The sequence below is a fragment of the Paroedura picta genome, unplaced genomic scaffold (genome assembly GCF_049243985.1).
Source record: "Paroedura picta isolate Pp20150507F unplaced genomic scaffold, Ppicta_v3.0 Ppicta_v3_sca21, whole genome shotgun sequence".
In the NCBI taxonomy this organism is placed as follows: Eukaryota; Metazoa; Chordata; class Lepidosauria; order Squamata; family Gekkonidae; genus Paroedura; species Paroedura picta.
In genome coordinates this window covers 3,393,875-3,421,141 of record NW_027518618.1, presented here as the reverse complement: position 1 = coordinate 3,421,141, position 27,267 = coordinate 3,393,875, and the positions used below count along the sequence as shown (strand labels likewise).

General features: G+C 48.5%; 1 protein-coding gene across 1 annotated transcript; it reads right to left on the bottom strand.

The window, feature by feature from the left end:
- Nucleotides 1–7,040: 7,040 nt before the first annotated feature.
- Nucleotides 7,041–27,030, bottom strand: GMFG (glia maturation factor gamma). Its single transcript, XM_077318517.1, has 8 exons — nt 26,820–27,030; nt 21,092–21,239; nt 18,051–18,147; nt 17,181–17,230; nt 12,052–12,101; nt 9,666–9,748; nt 8,676–8,749; nt 7,041–7,299 (listed from the first exon to the last, which is right to left on the bottom strand). Exons 2-8 carry the CDS (start codon nt 21,092–21,094, stop codon nt 7,228–7,230), a joined length of 429 nt encoding a protein of 142 aa, XP_077174632.1. The 5' UTR covers nt 21,095–21,239; nt 26,820–27,030; the 3' UTR covers nt 7,041–7,227.
- Nucleotides 27,031–27,267: the final 237 nt, after the last annotated feature.

Below are 27,267 nucleotides of genomic sequence, written 5' to 3'. Positions count from 1 at the left end.
TGGCAATATTTTTAACATCCCCGAGAGGCCGAGGCAGAGAGAGGAGCAACACATGTGGAGGAGGGGGGCTATTAAATCTTTCACTATTATGCTTTTCCCTTTGCCAAAAAAAAAAGAAAATATCCCACCTCCAATCTGCTGTTCTGCATGCGAGGGAAAATTTACAAGTATCCGCAAGCTTTCTCTCAGCGGGGGGACCAAACGGGGCTTGGGGGGAGGTGGTGATTTTTGGTGAGAAAAGAGTTTAATCGGGCCCCCATACTGGTCCGCCTCTTTGAATAGCAATTCCTGGGGCTGCAATCTGTCGTGTAAGGGGGGGGGAGGAGAAAACGGCTGTAAAAAGGAATCCGTGAAGGAGGCGGGAACTGAAACTGCACCTGCAGAATCCTGGAAACCTTTTGCCAACATCAGATGTCTTGTTGAGCACACAAGGAGAGCTGATTTGCAGGCGGGCATCTGGCTAAGCCATTGTGGGGGCTCAGTCCCTAATCTGTGCAAGGACACGGTTGAAATGGGGTTACGGGAGAGTTGGGAAACTCCTGGAGATCTGGGGATGGAGCCTGCGGGAGACAGGGACCTCATTGTGGAGTAATGACATACAAAGTCATAAGGACACCAGGGGAGCCCTGCTGGGTCAGACCAGGGAGGGCCCATCCAGTCCGGCCTCCTGTCTCACCCAGGGGCCAGCCTGTTCCTCTGGAGGGCCAGCCAAAGGGCAGAGAGGCCGAGGCTTTCCTAAGGACATCAGGGGAGCCCTGCTGGGTCAGACCAGGGAGGGCCCATCCAGTCCGGCCTCCTGTCTCACCCAGGGGCCAGCCTGTTCCTCTGGAGGGCCAGCCAAAGGGCAGAGAGGCCGAGGCTTTCCTAAGGACATCAGGGGAGCCCTGCTGGGTCAGACCAGGGAGGGCCCATCCAGTCCGGCCTCCTGTCTCACCCAGGGGCCAGCCAGTTCCTCTGGAGGGCCAGCCAAAGGGCAGAGAGGCTGAGGTTTTCCCCTGGTGTTGGCTTCTGGCTCTGGGATTCAGAGGCTTAGTGCCTCTGGGTGTGGCCTTCTTGTCAGTCACCATGGCTAGGAGTCATTGATAGATTTATCCTGCAGGCATCAACCGAAACTCCTTTTAAGCTTATTCCTGTGGCCATCGCTGCACTCTCTGGCAGTGAATCCCACATTATAATCACTCTGTGTGTAAAGCATCATTTCCTTTTGTCCATCCTGAACCTACTGCTCATCATGATCATTGGTTGCCTGCAAGTTCTAATCTTATGGGAGAGGGAGAAAAAAGTTCCCTTTGCTAGCTCTCTCCACCCCCAGCATGATTTGAAAAGCGTCTGTCATGCCCCCCCCCCCCGTTGTCTCTTTTCTAACCTGAAAAGTTCCAGACTCTTTACTTTTTCTCCTAGGAAAGGGGCTCCAACACCATAATCCTCTTGGTTGTCCCCTACTGGACTTTCTCTCCAGCTCTGCAATGTCTTTTTGATGTGGAACACATCTACTGCCGCGCTCCCTAAAGCAGAAATGATAAGATGCCGTTGTCCCACCTTAGGGAGCTGTCAGTCGATGGTGGCGGTGGCAGCAGAGTTCCAAGGCTCAGAGCTGGACCTCGGAGGCCCGCCGCAGTGCTGCTGTCTTCCCAGGCCAGTCCTGCCCTTTGGAGTGTGGGACCGGGCTGGGAAGAGGGGAGATGCAGCCAGCAGCAGCAGAGCTCCAAGGCCCAGCTCAGAGCCTGGCTCAATGCTCTGCTGTCCCATCAGAACTGCAGAGGAGGGGGAAGGGGGAGGGAGTGTGTGTGTGCATGTGTGTGTCTGTGAGTGAATTCGTGGGAGGGGGGAGGGGGGAGGGGGCAGGGACCAGGATGGAGAAGTAGATAAGATAGGCAAGGGGAAAGGGGAGAGAGGAGTGTGTGTGCGTGTTTCTGAGAGGGAGGGGGAGGGACAAGGAAGGAGAGGTAAGGGGGAGAGGCAAGTGGGGGAAGGTGTCTGGAACCAAGGAATCCCAGAACAGGTAAGCGTTCCACATTTCCTGTGATAGTCAGACCCTCACTAGATTTTTTGGAGATGTAATGACCAGAACTGTCAACTCCAGGAGGCTGGCAACCCTTTCAGCAAGGACAATGCCCCCTCAGTCCCCCTCTCAAGCAGCCCTTTTCTCCAGGGGAACTGATCTCTGTACTCTGGAGATGAGCTGCAATGCCAGGGGGTTCCCAGGCCCCACCTGGAGGCTGGCATCCCCTCTCAAGCAGCCCTTTTCTCCAGGGGAACTGATCTCTGTACTCTGGAGATGAGCTGCAATGCCAGGGGGTTCCCAGGCCCCACCTGGAGGCTGGCATCCCCTCTCAAGCAGCCCTTTTCTCCAGGGGAACTGATCTCTGTACTCGGGAGATGAGCTGCAATGCCAGGGGGTTCCCAGGCCCCACCTGGAGGCTGGCATCCCCTCTCAAGCAGCCCTTTTCTCCAGGGGAACTGATCTCTGTACTCTGGAGATGAGCTGCAATGCCAGGGGGTTCCCAGGCCCCACCTGGAGGCTGGCATCCCCTCTCAAGCAGCCCTTTTCCCCAGGGGAACTGATCTCTGTACTCTGGAGATGAGCTGCAATGCCAGGGGGTTCCCAGGCCCCACCTGGAGGCTGGCATCCCCTCTCAAGCAGCCCTTTTCTCCAGGGGAACTGATCTCTGTACTCTGGAGATGAGCTGCAATGCCAGGGGGTTCCCAGGCCCCACCTGGAGGCTGGCATCCCTCGATGGGAAACCACTGAAGCCTCGACCTGCCCTGCCATTGAGCATCAGCATGAGGAATTCTCAGGTGCAAGCAGCGTCCTCATTCACACCCAAGACACATCTTCCTTATCAGCATGTACACGGGAAGTAAAAATACATAAACCACTTGTGTTCGGAATGAGGGCTGCTTGTGGAACCTCTTGTGAACTGTCATAAGGAAGAGCTCAGATAAAACTGATAGACCCGCAACGAGGATGTTCGAGTTGATTCATGGTGCCTGGAGGGAGCTGGAACGTTCTGCCTTAGCACAGCGGTCGTCTTGGGCACCCTTTCCACTGCTGGAAAGAAGGAGGAAGCGGAGACCAGCACCGGATATTGTATGCAGTAAGCACAATAGGGGAAATCTGCAGTGGAGGGTGGGTGGATTATCGGGAGCTGCTGCAATGGGCAAGGGAGAGAGGAGCATTTCATCCCTCGGAGCTGCCTTTTAAGCTCCCTGCAGCCTCTTGAGGGGGACTTCTGCCTTTGTGTGACAGATGGGGCTATTTGGGAAAGAGCTCTGTATGCTCCTTAGGCGTTCTTAGGATGGAGTGCCCCCCCCCCCCTCTGGGAGCATCTAAAAACTTCCAGAGGCATACAAACTTCAGCTGGTAAGCATACAAATTTCAGGAACTATTTCAGCCTCGCCTGCTGCTGCCCACCTTCAATGTTTTGCCTTTTGCTTGGCAATTGACGGGCTCTACTGCGCTGTTCCATGCGCCAATTTGCCTCCAGGGGCTGCAGTTCTTCCCCCTCTGTGTGCATGAGTGTGGATGCGGCCATGTGCGGGCAGGAAAAAGAACATAGGGAGAGACTCCTCTTTGCTTTGCCTTGAGGAGGTATGGAGTCCAGCTAAGACATAAATTCCCCTTTTGCAAGCAGAATGAAGAAGTTAGGGGCACAGCTGAGCATCAATTTGGCTTACGGAGGAAAAATTTTTTGTCATCCGTAATACCCACAGAACCTTCTGCCGTCTCAGCCTTTAGCAGCCTAACAAAGCTCTTGTGGAAGCTTATTTGTCCAGTTCCATGAGGACCAGAAACTTCAGCAAGGGCCAGTGATGGATCCCATGCAGCTTCCTGTAGAGTCAGCCTCCCCCGCCCAGCACCTGCTACCCCACAAACCCCAGGTCAACTTGGCTCCCCACCCCCCACAAGAAAAAATCTTTTGTTTTCCAAGAGTACGACTCTCAACCAACGCATTATCCACGGCGGACAGCTTAATTGCAGGGCAGATTAATCTGGCGGCTAGACAAGGGGATGTTCGCTCCATCTCTATAAACGAAGCGATAATTAGCCCTTCTCTCCCAAGGATATGATTCCCTCGGAGGACAATCGCTCTCCCTCCGTGAGCTCTCTGGGGAAAGATGCATCTCCACAGTACGAAGTTTCCCTGCTGGGGATGATCCATCTCTCTCCTCTTTCGGGTGGGCTGTAATAGTGGTGCAATAGCTTAAACGGCCAAATCTCATTTTTCACCTTAAAATCTTTCAACTCTTTCTTTGCTTGTGCTAGCCTTTCTCCCTTTTCATAGGAAGTGGGGCCCAGATCAGCCACGGTGGGGTCCACAGAGATGCTCTCGGGGAGGAGGGGAACTCTCCACCAGCAAGGTCTTTCTCCCAGTCCCACTAGCAATATTCGGCAGCTACCGATCGAGCTCTCGTCCTCAGAGAAATGTTGCTCACTATTATGACATCTTGCAGCAATGGATTCCAGCAGTGAACCATGCACAGAAGAAGTAAAGTCAGACTGGAGGAGTTTCTGTTGGCCAAATGAGTTTCCCTCCGACTTAACTGGCTCTTCCTCAGTCCGGACGAAGGCTCAAAGTTGCTGGTCAGCGGAGTGGCACGATCCAAGCCTTTGTATCTGGCTCAAGTGTAAAGCCATTCACCTTCAATGGATGACACCACTGTAATGCCTTAGGCCGACTTAGGTACAGAAGTAAGCGGGGGACAGAAGGCAGGAGTCTCCGGGAATTAAGCCAATCCACAGGTGATAGACTGGGAAGCAATTGTCCCGGTCGAGAGCCACCATCAAAACTGACCAAGCACGAGAGGGAATTTTTCAGCCACCAATTTTTGTGATTGTAGGGGGGTCTTAGGTCCCCTAGGTGCAATGGGTTTGGGGGGGGGATTTTATGTGGGTTTTACGTTGTAAGTCTTCAGAAAGCAGCGGGATATAAGCATAATAATAATAATAATAATAATAATAATAATAATAATAATAATAAATGTGCTCCTGGACTGTGGCTCTTTTCTGCAGATAGCTGAAGGCACTCTGGAAAACAGAACAGCCCCATGAGTTTGCTTCCTCACCCCTGTAGGTGCTTCCCTGTGCAGAGTTGCAAACCAAATTTCCCCAGCTGTCATAGAGAACAAGCCTAGGTAGGTCTCCTCAGGTCTGTTCAATTGGGCTTACTTGCTATTGTGCTGGGAATGTCTCAGAAGCTCTGTTCATACATTACATGAAACCAGGGTTCCCGTAAGCCAACTATGGCTAGTGCATTTGTCTGAATGTAGGCAGGCTGTTCCACAAACCATGGTTTGTTAGGGCCGTCAAACCCACAGCTGAAGCCACAAAGTTGGCTTATTACCAAGAGTCAGTTTGAACTATGGTTTTAGGTGATGGATGCCAACTACATCCTGGTGTAATCCTTGCTTATTCTTTAGCTAGAGACCCCTCTGCAGAGCAGGTATTAGCACCAGCAGAGATGCTCCACCAACCACTCTAGGCATTTCAAGATGCAGTCCTCAAAGCACTTTATGGGAACTCAGTGTGCCTGACTTCCCAGTACGCACTCTGGGGAGGGCTTGGCCCATGTCTGTCCCTCGCCAGCCAACCACCTGCAATGAGCTGAATCCACCAGGGCCTTTTCTCAGAAATTGTACATAAACAGGACTGCCGAGGTCGGCCGTTTTAATACCTGTAAGACTGAATTGTGCCCTTTTATCTGTTGAGCCTGTAGGGAAGAGTGGGCTAAAAATACAAAAATAATAACATGAACGGATCTCCAGGCAACAGGAAATAGGTGGGCTGTAAGGTACCGTGCCCCACTGAAGCCCCTCCCATCCCCAAATTCACCTTCCCCAGGACCCACCCCCCATCTCTCCAGGTAGTTCTCAAGCAGGAGCTGGCAGTCCTAGGTATCCATGGGGAGAGGGTCTCTTTAACAAGGTGCCCCTGGGAGGAATCCTTGGGAGCTGCTGCAATGCCCACACAGAGACTGGGACAGGGATTACTCCAGTCAGCAGAGACCGCCCAGCATGGGGCTTTGGCACTGTGAGAACTGACCTGACAGTGCCCTTCCCTTGACGGTCCTCTGGAAGTCGACTGTGAGAACCCCAGCAGGTGCGGCTTGTCACCTCGGAGCACTGCTGCACTTTGAATGGCTGAGTCTGCTAAAAAAAAAGAAAAAGAAAGAAAGCCCTTCCCCCTGCAGGAGGATTCTGAAAGCGCTGCCTGCTCCGGCCTTGAGGGGGAATATCTTGCCTCTTCCCGTTCCCACCTTTCTGGCCAACCAACAGCAGTTCCATGGGCAGAAGATGCCACCTGGTGTACAAAAGACACATCTGCAAAGCACTTGAGGCCTCAGATCCCTCATCACAGAGGAGGCAGTTTTGAAACACAACTCTTTGATTTAAATTGGGGCACTTCCACTTCTTAAAAAATGCAAGCGCCTTTTTTTAGACTAGGAACACTCTGGCGGGGGGGGGGGGGACACAAAACACTGGCAATTCTGGTGCTCGCCCACAAAAACATCCTGGTTTCCATCCAGCTGCTCTTGCCTCAAAAATCCTACGGGGTCACCATAAGACAGCTCAACTCGATCACACCAAGGTCTCTGTGGCCATTCAGCCTCCCTTGGTTTTCCCAAGACTATTCTCGCTCTTGGAACAGATAAGTGATTTGTGGGTGTGGGAGTCGTTTAACAATTTGGGCAGGTGGGCCCTTTGAGTGTGGTTTTCAGGGGCAACTTAATTGTTTATTTAATAGAGCTGTATCATTGCAAGTGGATAAGAGCCACTTGGGGAGTTAAAAATAACCGTACTTATTCAACGTAAACATTTCTGATGTTGGCAATATGCATGTGTGAACAGCCACGAAAATGGCTTGAAGAGAGGGGTTCTAAAACATCCTGATTTTCCCATCTGTGTAAGCTGAAACTCCTCCTGGAAACTGGGCAGCCCCAGATAGTGAGGAAGGCTGGCCTGCAGGAGGCCCCACAAGCAAGACTGGAGGGACACACACATGCCACGTTTATGCCACTGCTAGTGAAAGGGGAGGAAGCTACGGATCCAAGGGCTTTATTTTCATTTTAATTCATTCAACAAACTCCGGCAGCATTGATGGTGCGTGATGTTTTGCCCATCCAGGTCCTCCCACCTCTCACAGCACCCTCCCTAGTGAGGAGAGGAGAGGGATGCTGAGGACCGCTCTGGGTCTGAGCTGTCGCTGAAGGTCCAGAATGACCTCAGTCAGCGGAAGAAGGCCAGGTGCTCCTTCAGCCACTGCTCCGTCAGGTCCTCTGTGGTCCGGATCTCAAAGACCTGGTGAGAAGGAAGCTGGAGTCAGGAGAAGACGGCTACCCTGGCTGACAGCACAATCCTGCCTTTTCCAGGGAGCCAAGAAAGAGGAGCAGAGAAGGGAGGGTGGGGCCAGGAAGGGCTTTGGCACAGCCAGGCTTCTGACTGGCTGTTGGAGATATGATTGGCTGGGCAGATTTCTTAACATGTTGCTTTGGCAGCAGCTGCCAGCATACCCCAGGAATCGATGACTCAAGCTACAGCAATCATTTGTGCCTGGCTCCACCTCCCCATGGCACACATTTTGAGACCTGGCTCCACCCCCCATTCCCCCATGGAACACATTTTGAGGCTGCGCCCTACATGCCATGCTGAATTCCAAATGTACCCACAGTCTCGGACAGGTTGGGGACCCCTGGGATAGAAGATGTGGACCTAATTTTAACACAGACCTTGGCCCCAGCAGGATACCTTTGCCCTGTCTATTTGCTCCCCTCTTCCCTGGGCTTTGCCGTTCACATTATGGGCACGATAATTTGAAGAAACAGGAAGATGCCTTAGGCGAATCAAACTGAGTGGGGGCTGCCAGCTGAGGTGGAGGGCTGAGAAGATTAAGCTGACAGGCGAGAGTGGGCTGGATGCTGCTGTGTGCTGAGCACAGCTGATGGTCTGGCTGGATTGAAATGACGTACAGCACCAGCGCATTCTGGATCTCCAGCAGCTGTTCTGCGATGGTGTGTCCTATGGAGCTGCTGGAAGATCTGGGTGTTCTGGAAATGGAGAACTTTCTCCTGAGTTAAGAAACCTCAGATGGCCTTTTTTTCTTTTTTTTAAAGGCCCTCCAGAAACTAGACTTAGAATACTGCAGAGCCAGCATGGTATAGTAGTTAAAAGGGGCAGCTTCTAATCTGGTGAGCCGGGTTTGAGTCCCCGCTCCTCCACAAGCAGCCAGCCGGATGACCTTGGGCTCTTCACAACCCCCATCAAGCTCATCAGAAAGTTAATTTAATACATATTAATAATACACACATAGATGCAAGAGATGATGGAAGGGGGAGGGGTGTGATCAGGGTTGCCAACTAAACCAGACCAATGAGCAAGTGTCAAGGATCTTGTCTCAGCTTCCTGCTTTGTCCTGTCGTTCACCAGTTCCCCTCCCACACGGCACCGACCTATGCTTTCCCAGCCGAACACCAATGGAGGGAGGTGGTGGAAGAAGAAATAGATGAGAGAAGTTTTAACACCATCACCAGAGGAGTTTAAAGGCATCCACATTGCTCCAGGTTGCCATCTGGCTAGTCCGGCATATGGGGAAAGGAAATAAAGGGAGACATGAGTCTCATAGTCACAGTATGCTCAAAGGGGTAAGGACCACAGGTGCAAAGGTGCATCGGGAATACCTTGGTGAGCTCAGCCACCTGCACCAGCCTGTTCTTGCTCCCGGCATACATCATCTGCTGCTCCGGCTTGCATCCTGGAGAGCAGAGAGAGATGGACACTTTATTTACTATTCATTCGTGATCTTTGGCAGTGCTTACTTCAAAGTGCTTTGCAGTGGGCGGTATAGTGTCCTGGAGAAAGGAGATGGGAGAGAAAATGATTTTCCGTAGCCAGGGTGGGGGGGACTCAGGGCCTCGCTCACCCCAGGCTCCAAACTCATATTGCTTCCTGAGTGGCGGGAGAATACATTCACCCAGCAGCCACTTCCTTGAGAGGGGAGGGAAGCGCCACAGTAAATGAGGAGCAGTTTGAGGCGGAGCGGTTTACAGAGCACTTGAAACCTTTTTAAATGCTTCGCAGCCGCTATCTCCTCGGAACCATCAGAACAGCCTGGTGGGTTACACTGGTATGATGACCCCCACGTCCCAGAGAGGGGCTGAGAAGTGGCGGCTTGCCTGTATTGAGTTCATGGCAGAAGTGAGGGTTGAATGGGGAATTTACAGCTCGCAATCTTAGCAATTATTTTTGAATTGCTGTATCAACCGACCGTCTGATCAAGCCCTAGTAAAAGCTTGATTTAAACGTGATGCCGATGAGGGAAAGGCACACTCGTCCTGTGGAACTTGAGCACTCAAACGGCATTGGATTGAAACTGGGAGTCTACTTGGGTAAAAAAGCGGCATATCATGAGTGGCTTCTTCCCTGAAAGCAGCCAAGTTTAAACGCTAGGGGAATGCAAAGTGAGTATGTGGGGGGGGGAGCTTTTTCCTCAGCCCATCTCATTTAAGTCAGGCCTTAAATCACGGAGTGTTGGGATTTTCAGGACAAAACGTGGCCAGATTCCTTCGAAGCATCACATCTGTCCCACACAACAAAGACGATTCCGACCCAAATACAGGATTAGAACCAAGGCCTTCCTGGCTCAAACCCAGTTTAGAAACAGTTCTTACCCACGGGGCTGGAGAAGATGAAGCACAGAGGGTAGGAGATCCGACCGTCATCATGCAGGTATTTATAGCTGTAGACCACAAATGTAAGGCATTCGGTCAAGGAAGCACCACAAGATAGGGAACTGAGCAGAAGGAATGTGGCTAAGGGGAAGGGGGGTTGTTTCGAGGAAACCAAAAAGATGTAGCATTTGAATGAAACAAATCACCCCTTCGCACATTAGAGAGTGCACAGGCTGTATCTGGGTCACCACTCTGAGTCCAATGACAGTCACGAATGGGTAGGGCTCAGTTACAGACAGGAACACAGCACCTATGGAGAAGGGGCTTCAGTGAGGTGGCGAAATCAGGATTGGGAAAGAACTGGAGATTTAGGGTGGGGGGGAGGTGGTGCCCAGAGAGGGCAAATTTTGGGATTGAAGGGACCTTAGCATAAGACCATACAACCCGCTTGCAATTCACCAGGGGAAGTGATCTCTAGTTCTGGAGACCAGCTGTAATTCCAGGAAATCTGGAGTCTGGCAACCCAGGCCTCCTCTTTCTGCCCTCTACCATTTCCCTAGCCAGGGAGAGTTCCAGGGGGTTGTCCTTTGGCCTGTTGAGGAGACCCACACTTGGGGAGACCCACATGTGCAAAGCGTCCTTGGAATTAGAGACTTCTGTGCTTGCCATGTGATGGGTCGGGTCCAACAGTGCTGGCTTTTCAGCCTTTACTTAATTCAGAAGTTGCCATAGGGTTGCCAACCACCCTGGAATTCCTCCTGGAATTACAAGCCATCTCCAGACTACAACCACTCCACCAGAGAAAATGGCTGCTTTGGGGAGGGGCGTTCCCTCCATTCCCCAAGTTCCCTTCTCCCCAGGCTCGATCCCCAAATCTCCAGTGATCTGCCAGCCTGGAGTTGGTAACACTAGGTGCCCATGAGAGTCTCTTAAACTTAATAATAAGTCAGCAATCGGCTGCATTTGACGTGGTCAACCATAAGTTGGGGCCTTCAGGGGACAGAATTCAGGGGACAGGCCTTCAGTGGCTGCGCTCATTCCTCCCTCCGGAACCGGACACAGAGGGTGGTGGTGGGAGGGGAACTGTAGCACCCCTACCGACTCCCTTGTGGGGTCCCTCAGGGCATAGTTCTCTCTCCCACGCTATTTAACATCTTTATGCGCTCTCTGGCCCAGCTGCTCCGGAGCTTTGGGCTGGGCTGTCACCAGTATGCGGATGACTCCCAGCTTTATCTCCTCATGGATGGACACCTGGGCTGCTGCCCAGATACATTTGCCAGATGTTTGGAAGCCGTGGCTGGAGGGTTAGAGCAGAGTTGCCTGAAACTCAACCCCTCCAAGATGGAGGTCCTGGGGCTGGGCAGGAAGGCGACAGGATAGGAAGTGTGGTTGTCCACCTTGGCTGGGGGGCAGCTCAACACCTCGCTCTCGGCAAGCTACGTGGGTGTGATTCTGGATGCCTCTCTGTCTGTGGAGGCCCAGGTCAGGAGAGTAGCCCACGCAGCGTTTTTCCACCTGCACCAGGTGAGACTACTAGCACCCTACCTGCCCCTGGACTGCTTGGCCACTGTGACCCATGCAACAGCCACCTCTAGATTGGACCTGTAACTCACACTACGCCGGCCTACCCTTGTCCTTGACCCAGAAACTCCACCTGGTACAGAATGCAGCTGCTAGGGTCCTCACAAATACACCTTGGAGGGCCCATATCCAGCCTGAGCTGAGGCAGCTGCATTAGTTGCCAGTCGTGGCCTGAATCAAGTTCAAGGTTTTGGTTTTGACCTTTAAGGCCATCTGCGGCTTGGGCCCTGCCTATCTGAGGGAAGACCTGTCTCCTTATGGCCACCGCAAAGCACTTTGCTCTGTGGGTAGGAATCTCTTGGAGGTCCCTGGCCCTAAGGAAGCGCGCCTGACCTCAACTAGGGCCAGGGCCTTTTTGGTCCTGGCCCCAACCTCGTGGAATGAGCTCCCAGGAGACCTGAGGACCCTGCTGGAGCTGTCACAGTTCTGCAGGGACTGCAAAATGGAGCTCTTCCACCAGGTCTTTGGTTAAGACTAGTGCTAAACAATATGACCCCTCCTTAGGCTTCGTTTAATGTTATATCTACACGTCCACCCTGAGAGAGGTCTGCTTGGGGGAGAGAAGGTTGATGGCCAATCTTGGGCCTTGTAGGGAGTCTTATGGCCTCAGGGCTAAATGCAGTTTTTATATAGGGGTTTTATGGGGGGGTTATGTTTGTAAGCCACTGCGAGTCTTTGGAAAGTGGCAGGATATAAACTTCAATATAAATAATAATAATAACTGAACCACTGTGGCTGTGGAGGTGTAGATTAAATCTGGGGCTGTCTAATAGATAAGTTCCCCCTCCCATCAGCACAAGGATATCGAGGCTGGCGTTCCGGCAGTTCACTTCTCAGCTCCTCTGGAGAGATATCCTGTAGTAGAAGATCAAAAGGACAGGCCAGTGGTTCACAGCATGGGGGACAGGGACCCTCAAAGGGGGGCACAGAGTTATTGCAAAGGGCTCTGGAATCTACATGTGCACTAAGTATGGTCATTTGGGTCTTTTTGTCATGTAGTTTCGTACTATGGGGTGGGGGGGGGGTCTGTGAAATTGTTTAATGTTGAAAATGGGTCCTCCTCACACTCACAAAGGTGGGGAACTAATGGCCTAGAGAAGCAGTTCCTAATCTTTTTGGTATGGTGGTCACAAGTCCACCCCCTAGGGCTGGCCCAAGGTTTCTGGACACCTAGGTAAACTATGACCTTGGCACCCATCTAGTGCAGAGTTCCGTTTTCTGCAGTGGCTGACCCGATGCTTTTGAGAAACCGACAACCATCACTCAGCTGCTCCCACCATGAACCCCGAGCAAGTGGCAGTCTGACATACGCAGCCCTTGCATATGGAGGTTTCATTCCAGCCTTTGTCCACCCCCTGGAAAAGGGAGGGGTGGCCATTAAGGAAGGCTTGCCCTCAACCCTTCTTCAAAGGCCCTGCAATCCACTTCTGGGACCTGACCCACAGACTGGGAAATACTGCTGTAAACAATGCAGTGAGGGAGGAAACAGAAGCTTAGTTCTTCCCTACCGGCTGGCTATTTCCTGGGTCTTGTGTCTGTTCAGGAGAAGGGCAAGAACTCTGAGTTGCCCCCGCCTGAGTCTATGAATGCAACTGGGAATTAAAGGAGGAAGGAGGGAATCCTGTGTCTTTTTTTTATTTAGGCTGCCGCTCGGTCTGATTTCTGTGTTGCTAAAGGAGGGGGCTGCGCATTCTGTTCCTCCGAATTAGCTTATTATCTAATCCGCTTTGATGCAGCCGAGGAGGCACCAAGCACCATGTAATGAACTGGCAAATGCACAGAACTGCACAGAGTTTGCAACCCACTTAAGATCAAACAAGATGGCTGGGAAGGATCAACAGCTTCCCCACGCAAGACTGCAGTGTGTGCTGCCCTCCCCCCAGGAATGCAGCTGAGTCACGGGCACTGTGAGGTGCAGTGGAAGAGCCTCAGCTTTGTCTCCAGAAAGTCCCAGGTTCAATCCCCAGTATCTACAGGCAGTAGGTGATGGGAAAAACCTTTGTTTGAGGCCCTGAAAAGCCATGGAGAGGGACTGTGGCTCAGTGGAAGAGCCCCTACTTGGCAGGCAGAAGGTCCCCGGTTCAATCCCCAGCAGCATCTCCAGTCGAAAAGACCAGGCAGGAGGTGATGGGAAAGACCTTTGTGTGAGACCTTGGAGAGCCATGGAGTACAGCTCTGTGGAAGAGCCTGTGCTTGGTGTGCAGAAGGCCCCAGGTTCAATTCCCACCATCCTCAAGGACCAGGAAGTAGGTGATGGGAAAGACCTTTGTGTGAGACCCTGGAGTCCAATGGAGAGGGGTTGCAGCTTACTGGAAGAGCATCTGCTTTGCATGCAGAAGGTCCCAGGTTCAACTCTCAGTTAATACTTAGTTAGAAAGAACCAGGCAATAGAGAAAGGTCCTACTGGGAATCTGAGGGTGAAGGAGGCTTTGTCAGAACCTGGTTGGAGCGGGAGGGCAGGGTTGCCAGCTCTTGCTTGGAAAACTCTTGGGGATTTGGGAGTGGAGCCTAGGGATGACAAGTACATCAGTCGTTTACAATGCCACCCATTCCACTCTCCAGACCATCCCTTTTCTCCAGGGGAACTGATCTCTGTAGTCTGGCAATTAGCTATGATTCTGGGAGATCCCCAGGTCCCACCTGGAGGCTGGCATCCCTACTAAAACTTGATAAGCTCAGGATGAAGAGAAGCCCTCCAGGCCCCCAAAACTAGGGAGAGTTAGTTTGAAAACCGCGTTCCAAGCAATGTTTTGGAACTCTGGTCGGAAATGATTTCTTCCCAGCTAAGTACCACTCCAGGGTCACTTAACTAGCTGGCCAGGTTGGGTGATTGATTAGTTTTTATCTTTGAATACTGCCTTGCAAGCATTATGGCTCTGAGGCAACACATAAATAATGAAAATAAATAAACAGAACCTCCAATTCCCTGCCCCATCCTAGATCTGCCCAGAATATTATTAAGCACTGCTTCCTGCCCTCTAAAGACCAGCAAGATAATGCATGAGCATCAGTTCAGATGAGTATAATTTGCCAGTAGTTCATCTGATATTTTAAGAAAGTGGGAGGAAGTGTTGGGAATATCTTTCATCAAAGTCTCCTCACCCACCGCAACTCCAAGTCCCTGCTTGGCTAAAAAGAAAAAGAAAAAAAAACATACAGCAGACCAGAGATTCCACAGTTGCTATTTGATTAACATTTCACAAATGTGCACAAGGGGTTGTATAACGTATTGAATTAAATATGAAAGCAAATGACGCCATCAGCACATTGCTCCCCCGAGATATTAAATTTGATCTGGAATTCAATTTGCTTTTAGCCCAGCCTCGTAATTTCCAACGCACTGGCAAAATTTATGTCAAGAATGCAGGAATGTGGAATGGAGGAGTTGATGTGATTTCTTTTGGGAAAAGGGGATGTCGCTTTATGTCAGATCCAGGCAATTGCTCGGAGCGCTGGGAATTCATTCTTTGGCATGTGCTTAAGAGAAGTGAAGTAGAAACTCTCTGTGTGTGTGAAAGAGAGAGAGAGAAAGAGAGACAGAGACAGAGAGACAGAGACAGAGAGAAAGAGACCACGAAGCAAACAGAAAGCTGGAGAAACAGTTATTTTCTCTATTAAGCATCTTGCTGTGTGTTTTGTGTGTCTCTTTAGCATTGCAGCTACCCCTTTATTACAATGAAGCTGTAGGAGGGGAAGGAATTGTCTCTATTTGGGATTCTCTCTAATGCAGGCAATTGTTTTTCTCCTGAAACACTCTGTGACTTCCCTATAATGTCCCCAAGTTCCATTAATGACGATGTGGCTTTGCAGAGTTCTTAAGGCATTCCTCAATGGCAATGGGTAAAGAGTCAGAGCAGTACAACTGGTCAGGACCAGTTTAAGAATTTGCGGGGCCTGTAGCGCCAGAGCCAGCAGGGTCCTTGCAGAGAACAACTGGCGCTGTTCTTTGTGCGGCACAAGTAACAGTGGGACACCCTTCCCAAGGATAGTTTGGAACTCTGGAAGCAGCTGATACCTTCACTTTGCTGCAAACATTTGCTAGTATTATCCTGAACGCTAAATGCCCTTAGCATAAAAAAGAAAACAACCTATTTTTTAAATTTGACTACACTCAGGGACTGTCATCCTCTTTGAGGGCTGTAATTCTAGCTCCAGGACATTAATGTCTTTCCCAGGAATCCTTTTACCTGTGCTAGCTACTCACTGCAGTTCAGAGGGTGCCCTCTTGCTTCAGCTGACACCAGCAGCTCCAACACCCCCCCCTCCGCACACTGCCTTCAGCTTTGCCCTTCAGTGGCTATTCCAGATTGGGGGGGGGGGGGGTCTGGCATTCCCTTCAAGGGTTTTCTTGTGGGGAAGTCTGTTTCTTTGAGGGTGGGTTGCCTTGTCACTTGGCAGGCTGTGGTGGAGGCCATCAAATGTAGCACATGCTACCGCCAGAGCATTCCCTCCCCTTTTCTCCTGTTGCGCTTTGTGCCTGTGTGTGTGAATGTAGTAAAATGAATAGCAAAGAGTTAACTGAAACCTGATTAGGAGTGGAGAGAAACTTCACCCCCTGAATTTGTTCTTTTTCCCTTAGCTTTCTGTTCCTATGTTAGTTGGCGTTGAGTTGCAATAAAATGTTGTGTTCTGCAGTTCCTGTGAGTACATAGATTTATTCCCTCCCCTCCCCATTTACAAAAGTGAACCTCTGGGATTCTTCTGGGATCTTAGCTGAAACCAAGCTTTCCTGTGGGGCTGTGACAAAAGGGGACGACTTCTTGCAAAAGGAAGGCTGCAAAGCCCATCTTCTGCAACGTTGCAATGAACAAATCCATTCAAAGTGTTTAATGGGATGGACTCCACAAACTGCCACAGATCTGGCCAGCTGACTAAACCTCCCCCCACACACACATTATTATTATTATTATTATTATTATTATTATTATTATTATTATTATTATTATTATTATTATCTTTCGATTTATTGCCCGCCACTCCCTTACGGCTCGTGGCGGGTTACAACATTTTAAAACCCCCAATAAAATCCATTAAAAACCCTCAGCAACAATTACAATATAACATTATCGGTTAGCAAGCTAACCTGGCAAGATAGGCTGATCAACCTCCCCCTCCTACTACAAGCAGGTGGAGAGGGGATACTGATGGTACTAATCCCCAATCTCAATCCCAGGTCCCGGGTCCCGGGTCCCTGGGGGGGGGGCATAGATGTTAGCCTCGTCCTCAACCGTAAACATCTACCACCACTCGTCCTCAACCGTAAACATCTACCACCACCACCACCATCATCTCTCTCCAAGTCCTCCTCTGCAGCTTGGCAATTCAGGCAATGAAGCTCCTTGTCTCAGTTGAAGAGTGCCAGAAGTACGCCTAAGCTCTCTGCACGTGTGCTCTCTTTCGAGCTCTCTATCACTTAATTTTGCTGGCGAGACAGGGCCCTTGAACCGAGGGGCCCTTAGTACATGCTACAACTGCTACATGGATAAACTGGTACTGCAACTGGTCCTGAAGCGGAGAGATACTTGTTCAAGGGCAGGATAGGGGCATTACTGCTGTGCTTAAAGTTCTACACTGGCTGCCCATCTGTTTCTGGGTACATTTCAGAGGGCTGGTTCTTGCCTTTAAGGTCCTCAAGAGTTTGGAGCCGAGGTCCTTGAAGGACTACCTCCTCATACATCGTGCAGCTCTGAGCTGGGTGGTCCCTGTGGGGCTGCCCATGGAGCGGCAGTTGCTTGGCACAGCTTATTCCAGGGCTGTTTGAACAACCCCAATATGAACAATCCCAAACAAACCCAATTATCCCCAATGTGCATCTAGAGACTTGAATAATGGGTATATTTTAGACCCTGGTCAGCTGTTGCTGCTTCTTTTTAGCCAATAGGGAAATCTATCCCTGTTTTAAAGCAGAGTGACAGAAGCAAAAATTCAGCCTACCTGAAACTCTTCCTCTAGCACCACCAGTTGCTTATCTTTGTCAACTTTCACTGAGGACACAGAAAGCAGAAATCTGTCAATGCATTTTCATCCCCACACTTAGGAATCCCCACACTTGGAACCCTTGACCTCATATCTTCTAGCACTCCATTTGCAGGAAAAGGGGGGGGGGGACCTGAAGTTTCCAGGACTGGAGTCTTGACTTCAGAGATATCTAAGCAGTTTGACTCTATTCACATCTCTTTCACATTTAGATGTGGTTTATAGGAATGGTGATGGTTAACTGGGGCCCACATACACCTATATTAGTGGGAAAATAAGTGCTGGATTTTTGAACCCTGCTTTTAACTACCTGCAGGCGTCTCAAAGCAGCTTACAATCCCCTTTCCTCCCTCTCCGCTGTGAGATAGATGAGGCTGAGAGGGCTCTGAGAGAACTGGGACTGGCCCAAGGTCACCCAGCTGGCTGAATATGGAGTTCTCCAGATTAGAGGCCACTGTTCTTAACCATGACACCAAGCTGGCTCTTTGTTCCATCAGTAGAAAAGCCACTCTGCTTGAGGTCTTCCCACCCCATGATGCTTCTTGTGAATGCTCCAGGCTTCTCAGATTCAAAAAGGCTTTTCTATAGTACTTTCTTTTCCCATATCCCCCAATGAAGAGTGGCTGTGCCAGCTCAAGATGCACCAGGATTGTGTTATGTCCACATGCTAAACTGATTTTGATGTATCTGTTTATTGAATTCACACTGTCACTTCTGATACATGGGCCAGTTCCTTTGGCTTTTAATAACAGGAGTCACAAGCCATGCACAAGCCATGCTAAGTGTAGGAAAAAACTGGGGAAGGCGCTATGCAGAATGGTAACTCACTAATTATAGCTGCATTGTTCGTCTCCTTCCGAAACCGAAATTTCTTCAGTTTCTCCTTCAGCTCTGGATCCACTTCGCAAACAACCAGAGAATTGGACTGCAATGAAAATAGGAACATGAGGGTCTCATTCTCCCTGTCCCCTGTTTAGGGATGTCATGCCACAAATAAAACATAAGCTATTAAACATGATATGTTGAAGTCATGTAGAAACTGTCAGGATATGCAAAATCTGCAGTGTGACTGAACAAGATATGAAGCATGTCTTGGAGGGGCTATCGGAGGAGATATGTATTTTTAATTTATTTATATTTATATTTATATTTGGTGCAGTTAGTTCAGGAACTGCCTGATATTATTTTTCATATAATCTGCTCCAGTGTCCTGAATGGCTCAGTAGGCGATTTCCTGCTCCTTTGAGCATACTTTCTCCCTGCGTGCCTAAGGTGACCAGATTTTAACATTGGCAAAGCGGGATACCATTGACCGGGGGGAGGGGGGATTAAAAATTTGGTCTGTATGGAGCAACAAAAATTTTCATAGAACGCATCGAATGTAAAAATACTATTGTAATATATATATTTAAATTTCAACATACGTACAATTTGCCAGGTGCCCCCAGATGTCCCTCCAAAAGTGGGACAATCTGGTCACCTTATGCTTGCCTCCTCAACAGACAGAATGAATGCACAACTACAGTTAAAACAGTTAGTTATGTCTCTCTTTCCCTCTTTCTATGCACAGTTGTTTATCTTCACAATTTTATTATTCAAGCAGTCTAGTACTCATGTATTTAAACTCTGCCAACAGAAATAACCTAGCCTGGAGAACGTACAGGGATAGGCAGCAATGCAGTATCATAGGCCACCGTTAAAACCATGGAATAGTCTAATCTCCTTTAGAATATATATATTTTGGTTGTTTTTTTTTTTAAGTTTGTGTGGCACTACGATTACCAGTTCCATGTGGAGCCTGAGGGGGGCAGGAGGAAGGGACTTCAGTGGACTATAATGCCACAGAGCATTATAAGCAGCCATTTTCTCCAGGTGAGCTGATCTCTGACATCTGGAGATCAGTTGTAATCCCAGGAGATCTCTAGCTACTACCTGGAGGCTGGCAACTGTACCTTGCACCCCCAAAACTTGGAACCTGGCTGCAAAATGCTTGTGGAACCCCTAGCTAGGAATGAAATAAGCATGAAGGGGTGGAGACTCTAGATGCAGAAAGATGCAGAGTATGTAGAAAGCAAAGGAAGGAGGACAAACTACCCTGCTGCAAAGCTCAAACCTTAATCATAGGTTCTTAACACCTTGTTTCAGGTAACTATGATTTATCAGCAGACACTGGTACGGGAGGGAGACTTTTGTTGTAAACTGTAAATTTTATTATTGTTTCAGGGCTGTGTGATTTAATGGGGAGCTCATTTGGGACGGTGCCAGAGCTGGTGGAAGCTGGTGGCAGAGATTTCTTGGGACACCAACTAGAGGAATGAGATGGACTTTGGGCTGCCAAACTGTGAAGGGGGGGGGGGAGGAAAGTTAAGTGTTTGGACACTAAAAGATCACTGTTCTGTTATGATACTAAGTTTTTGTTACACGATAGGATAAGTGAAAAGTTAAAAAATGTTTTATTCCTTTTAAATGATTGCAAGATTCATTCCAACGTCTGCCCCACAGAACCCACAAGTGGAGGTTACACTTGCCTAAATGAAACACTGTTTTTGGAAAATAACTAGTTAAGTTCATTAAAAAATTTTTTTTCTGAGTGTTTGTTTGTTCATTAAATTGCCAGGTTCAAACAGGGCCTGGTCTGCAGGCACTGGATTAAAACGCAGAGCTGCTATTGATAGTCAGGGACACTATGACCCACTGTGCTAGGGATACCAGCCTCCAGACAAGACCTGTAGATCCCTTGGAATTAGAGCTCATCTCCAGACCAAAGAGATCAGGTTCCCTGGAGAAAGTGGCTGCTTTGGAGGGCTCCATAGCATTATACTCCACTGAGGTTCTTCTACACCCCAAATCCCACTCCCAGCTCCACCTGCAAAGTCTCCGGGTGTTTTCCAACCCAGAGCATTCTCTTCACCTAGCAGCCCACTAGCCATGTAAACAAGTGGAAGAATCCAGAAGATCAGTGGTCCCCAGCCCCCAGTTCGGGGACCGGTACCGGTCCGTGGATCAGTCCGTACCGGGCCGTGGCTCCTCCTCATCCTCCTCCCCGGCTGCTGCCTCGGGGGCTGCCCTGCCACTCTGTCGCCGGTCACCTTTGGTGCTCTTTGGTGTCAGCCATGGCTGGGGCTCCCCTTTGGTATGGCACTGCACAGCTGCTGCTGGCAGCGCTCCCCAGCGGGCAGCGGGAAGTCAGGGGCACCAATGGGAAAGCAAGCGGAGCGGGGCTCAGGCGGCGGCGGTGACGTCCCTCAGCAAAAGATAACCCCCTCCCCCGGACCTCAGTAAAATTGTCAAGCATTGACCAGTCCTTGGTGATAAAAAGGTTGGGGACCGCTGCAGAAGATCACTTGGTCTTATACTTGACAGTCCTCTCAAGACTGAAAGCTGCCCTGTCTTTCCTTTGGCAAAAGACAACTGTTCTGCTTCCTCTTTATGGACCTTGTTTCGTCGTTAAACAGCCTCACGCCATCTCTTCTCTGGAGTGTGTGACCTGAATCTGTCTTTTGGTCATTCAAAGCCCTTCACTCCTTGCTTTCAATTTCACACTGCTGTGTTCAAAGCATCCCTTGGTTTCGAAACGTTCATCTGGCAACACTCCGTCCATACCACATAGGAAGTTCCTCTATGCCAACTGCTCGCATGTGGCTTCCATCTTGGCCTCAGCCCACAGCTGCCTCTCCAAGACTGAGGCTGCATCTGAGGCCAGAGACTGTCGCTTCAATATTTTCATCATAAGAAGGAGAAATGAGGAAGCAGCAAAGAAACGTCTCTTTTAACAAATATTCAAAGGAGCAACAACAGATCTGGAGCAAAGTTTGACCATCTGCACACCACCCCATTCATGACCTAAGTTAGGAAACATTTAACCTCACCATTCTCCCTTTCCAAATCTTCTTTTGCTGGAATAGTGTAGCTCAGGGTCCAACTCGGTTGCTTCTGACAGGATGTGCAGAGCTCAGCTCCTTTGCTCAGGACAGTCTGACAGCTACAACGGAAAGGCGGTTCCAGAGGAAGTCATTGCTGTTGGAGGGGCGGGGCATAGGGACAGATGTGAAAGGGTTTCCGTCACATTTGCAGAAAGGGAAGCACGGCAGAAAGCAACACAAATAGGTCGGGGGCACAAACAAACAACAGCACATTTCACTTCTACTTTATGCCGATGATCTGGCCTTATTCTGTAGGACTCCCTTAGGAATGAGAAGAGCTCTGAGTGCCTTAAACTCCTACTGGCATGCAAACTACCTTGAAATGAACCATAACATAACCAAGGGGATGGTTTGTGGAAAGAGGCCAAAATCTCACATCTGGAGAATAAACGGGACCCTGATAGAATAAGGAAAACACTACAAATATCTGGGAGTTATAATTCAGGCCACACAAGCTAGAACTGCACATCCTTATCCATTGTTGTCCCTCTATATATTTATGAAACAGCCAAGGGGGTGGGACGTGTCCGCCTGTCCAAGTTGGAATAGGGCCAATCAGGGTGCAGCCAGCTTTGCCCTGATTGGCCCTGCCCCTGCAGCTCCCGCCTCCCTTGGACTCTAGCCTCTTTGCTCTCAGACGCCTCAGTGCCTGGAGCCAGAAGCAGGTAAGGGGAAAGGCCCTGGGCAAAGGGTCATGGCAGGGGGCCTTCTAGTCTGGGCCTGCTGAAAAGGGCCTTCCAGCCTGCTGATTGTTCGTTAAGGACTGCTAAGGAGCTGACTAACTGACTACTAAGGAGCTCTGTCCCGGCCCTGCTAATGAGCTGCTCAGCCCCCACCCGTCCCACTTGATTTGGCTGTGAGCTGCCACCCAGGGCCACCTTAAGCTGCCTGGCCAAGGGCCAGGGGAGGGGACCCTTTCAAGGCCCGTTCTTAGGAACGTGCTTTGAAGCTAGTCTGGAGAATAAACGGGACCCTAATAGAACAAGTAAAACACTACAAATATCTGGGAGTTATAATTCAGGACCACAAGCTAGAACTGCACATATATATAAATTATATTTTATCAAATGCGCAGAAAAGCTCAAGTGAAATTCAGACAATTTTCTGGCAAAAAGGTGGAAGATGCATATGAGCGGCCATAAACATCTTCAAGGCTAAAGCCTTTGCACAACTGACATGGGGCCCCAATAAGCATCTCTGGTAACTTGTCTAACTTAGAGATGGTCCTGTCTCAATTTTTGAGAACTTTTCTCCAATTGCCAAATAACATTTCTCATATGGCAATTAGGATAGAGACTGGAATGGTTAATGGACTAGGCTCTGGGTAGCAACCTTTATGTTCTGGCTAAAACTGATATTTCAGCAGAGGGGTCTTATTAGCCTCCTACTGAGAGATAATTTGTTGCGCCCTTGTTAAATGCACTGTTAGATAAGCTGGGCTCCTATGGTCTGTCCTATCAACTTGTTCTGAGCCTGGGAAATGACAAGGCGAAAGAATTAATAAGGAGCAGGGTAATAGATGTAGAAAGACAGCATGATATTAATAAGACCTTGGACCCACCTTTTGGAAAAGACCTTCTTAATAAGACTTTCCTGATGCGTTATCTAACTGATTTTCTAAATTCTGAACAAAGAACTTTCACTCTCCTCCGTTATAATGCTCTCCCTTCCGCTTTTCTGGAAGGAAAGTTCAAGGGGCTACCGATAGAAGCACGCAAGTGTGTCTGTGGCGAAGGTCAAATGGAGACAGCTGAAAATGTCCTATTTGAATGCGGACTATCGCCACCTCCGCACAGACTCACCGGACTCGTTGCTTGCAGAATGCCCCAGAGGTCTGAGGAAACAGCGTCTTAAGCTACTACTGTCAGGCACAAATAAAGGCCTAACGAAGACTATTGCTAAATTTGCTTGGGTAGCTACAAAAATAAGGCAGAGCTGGACCAACTCTATAATCCCAAATACATTTAGAAGAAGAAGAAGAGTTGGTTCTTATATGCCGCTTTTCCCTACCCGAAGGAGGCTCAAAGTGGCTTACAGTCGCCTTCCCATTCCTCCTTACACTGGATCCATATACAATTGTTCTTATTTCTGAGTTTTTATCCATTTGTGATTGATTTTATATCTGTAATCTTACGTTTTCTACTGGTTGGTCTATGACCGTAAATAAAATTGATTTGATTTGATTACGACATTATACACCAATGAAGTCCCTCCCCTCCCACAACCCCTCACTCCTCAGGCTGCACTCCTAAAATCGGTATTTCCCAACCCAGAACTGGCAACCCTAGCATAGAGGCTGAGGCCTTCTCATGACAAGGACATAAGAAGAGCCCTGCTGGATCAGACCAATGGTCCATCAAGTTCAGCATCCTGTCTCACACAGTGGCCAATCAGTTCCTCTGGAGGGACAACGATAAGACAGAGAGGCCGAGGCCTTTCCCTGATAAGAACCCTGCTGGATCAGATCAATGGTTCCATCAAATCCAGCATCCTGTCTTACTCAGTGCTAATCAGTTCCTGTATAAGATGAACAAGGGGGCATACAAGCCAAAGCCTTCCCCTGATGTTACCTCCTAGCACTGAAATCCAGCCATTGATTGTCTCTGATCATAGAGGTTCCCTTTAGTCACCATGGCTAGTAGCCACTGATAGACCTTCCTCTATGAATCAAACTCCCTTTTTAAAGCTGTCTATGCCTGTGGCCATCACTACATCCTCTGGCAGAGAATTTCACATTTTAATCACATGTTGTGTAAAGAAATTTCAGGTGGGCAGCCATGCTGGTCTGAAGGAGAAGAACAAAGTTTGAGTCCAGTGGCACCTTTAAGACCAACAAAATTTAATTCAAGGCGTAAGCTTTTGGGTTCAAGCACGCTCCTTCGGATACCACTCTATCGGCTAATATCTGAAGAAGTATGCTTGCACACAAATGCTTATACCTTGAATTAAAATTTGTTGGTCTTAAAGGTGCCACTGGACTCTGTTATGTGTAAAGAAGTATTTCCTTTTGTCCATCCTGAATTTACTGCTCATCAGCTCCATTGGATGCCCTCAAGATCAACCAACTGCCTCTCAATGGTCTCTGGAAAAATGGATGGGAAGGAATTGTGCCTGGTCTAAAGGATAAAGTGGAAAAGCTGAATACATTGCTTAGTGTTGCAATCAGAAACAGCTTACACTGTGTACCGGCTAGGGAGGCCAAACTCCAGGTGGGATCTGGGGATTCCCCGGGAATCTCCAGCAACAGAGAGCAGCTCCCCTGGAATAAATGGATGCTTAGGAGCATGGGCTCTCTGACACTGTACCCAGACAAGATCCCTATCCTCCCCAGGCTCCACCCAGGAGTTTCCCAACCTGGTCTGGCAACCCTGCCCCTCATCCCCCAGCCAATGGCTAGGGAGGACCCAGCCACCCTAGATTAGACCACTTATCAGAGATCAAAACTTATATTAACCATGATCAATTCTGCAAAGAAAAGCAAACTGTACTGCTGGTGGAGAAATAAAATCAGAGTCCAGTAGCACCTTTAAGACCAAGAAAGATTTATTCAAGTGCTTGTACTCGAAAGCTCACGCCTTGAATAAATCTTTGTTGGTCTTAAAGGTGCTACTGGACTCTGATTTTATTGTGCTACTTCAGACCAACACGGCTACTCATTTGAATCTATGCTGGTGGAGAGGTGAGGTTGAATTCATATGTCCTGTTTAAAATGCTTTCCCCGCCTTGTCTGGCTGCTTGATGCAAAAACTGAATGGCATGTCTGTACAAACACAGTGAAAAGAGAGAGCAGTTCTAAATGTCTGAGCATCTTATTTCTGATGTGAAAAACAGAAAGCGGTTCTAAAAGCATTTTTACCAGCATTCTGAATCTATTGTTGGCCACACAGGAAGACTAATTTACAATTACATTCAACTTCCCCATGCTTTACAATGCACATGTGATTTCAGTTTAAGAACTGAAGGGCGTTAGATACAGATATTTTATGATTAGCTATTATCATGTAATTACCATGTAATAAAGAATCCAGCTTGCAATAGATTTGAAGCTACATTTTCTGCCTTACTTGAACAGAATAATGCCAAGGGAACTTGCCATTATTTCATAGGTGAATAGCTGCCAGATTGGTTTATGGCAAATATTGGGCACGTAAAGCCCATTTCAAAAGAAATGTTATGCAAATTGTGGGATGTAGTGGGTTCAGGGTAAAATAACAAGTTATATTCCAGCTAACCGGGGAGGAAAGAGAATTAACATTTATAGAAAGAGGGAAATGGTTGAATTCCTATAGGAGACACCAAACGAAATGTCCAGTCCTTTTTTATACATATGGAATCAAACCTCAGACATGATTATATTGATCCTGACCACTTTGTCTTAGTCATTTGCTGGAGTTTGCATATCTTTTTGATAATTCAAACATTAAAAATTCAAAAAGCAGTCACAGCCATGGAAATATAAAAGATTGCTTGGGAACGGGACACAGCTATGCCCGACGTTTCTACGCCTATACACCTTATTTTTGTATGGACCGGTTTGATTACTTTGCCACAAACAGCATGGCACAGTTTGGCCAAAGGATTCAGAGGGCCCTGAGAACAAGCAATGGTGAACGCCATTTCTCCCTGGAGAGAAGGAACAAAGAGAAATGAGGTGGTTCAGTACACATTTGTGAAATTCTTTTTTCCAATGCATGTAAACCTAAAGTTGCGGATTGTGAGGCCAAACAAAGGGTACCTTACCCAACCACTTCTCCAGCAACAGCCCTGAAAGATTAGGTCATTTTATGTTTTAAAATAGCCAACTGAGAAACCATGTTTGCTCTGGCTTAATTTCCCCGTTTGTGAAATGGGAATAAAAGGGCTTTTGTTCATGTAATTTCTATGATGGTGGATCACAGCTAGGGTTTGAAAACAAAAAAAGAGAGGACATATCGCATTCCAACAAGTGATCCCCATGATAAAATTTCCTTTTAAATCCCCCCTCCTATTTAAACTGTGAGAATAGCAGGTGACCTTAATCAATACTCTGCATCTCTGATAATCTATTTTCCTCTGTATTTACACTCTTTGGGTCATTGTTAAGGTTTGCCTTTCCTGAGGGACCCAGTTTATTTATTTAATGAACCTGCACATCAGGACAGCAAAGTATCTTACAAAATTAAAATTAAAATGCTTTTAAAAAGATCATACTATTTTTCCACAGCTAGCCAAACTGATGGGGTTCATCCTTGTTTGAAGTTACACAAAATCAGCATGGGTAATGGTAATTTTATTTATTTGATCTCTTAGAAAAAGTGTAATATATTTGGAATAAAACAGACAATGGGACTTCCTGAGGTGCAAATTATTTGAAATAATAACCTGTAAATAAAACGTACTGTGTGCCTTTCCAGAGGAACAGATTATTTAAAATAATTATTTTAAATGATCTGTACTGACAAGTCTTAAGTCTCAGCAGAAACTTTGATTTCTGTTCAGAAAATTGGTAAATTATAAGGTATAAGCACAGCCATTTTGTCACCCCAACAACTGAGGAACAAATTAATTAAAATAATCTGTAAATAATACGGGCTATGTGCCATTCCTGATGCACAGATTATTATTTAAAATAATAATGTTTACCTCAGGAAAGGCACCCCGCCCGTTTTAATTCACATTTGTACCTCAAGAGTACCTCAAAACATGTGGGTGTGGATACAAGTGTGTGTCCATTTATAAACGGTTTATTTACTATACACTGATCTTACAACGCTCGCTCTCTGCATATAACATCAAGTTTTAACGGAAGGAAAAGGCCATTGAAACTACTGTAACGTGTGAACGGGGGCCAAATTGAGAGCACGACAATATTCGCTTCCCTCAGGAGACACTTTGGGCGGGAAACGGCGAAGGGGCGGAGCCTCGCCACCGAGGGGGTGTCAAGCGACGCCCTCACGGCCCCGCCCTCTCCCGCTCCTCCCTCCTAACTCTCTGGTGTCTCGTCAGCTGATTGGCGGAGAGCGGACGCCCTTCGCTCCCGCCTCGCCCCTCTTCACCCCGCCCCCGCAGTCCTCTCATTGGCAGATTCGGCCAAGAAGCGAGGGGGGGGGCAGGACCAGGACGAAGAGGGGCGGGACGGACGG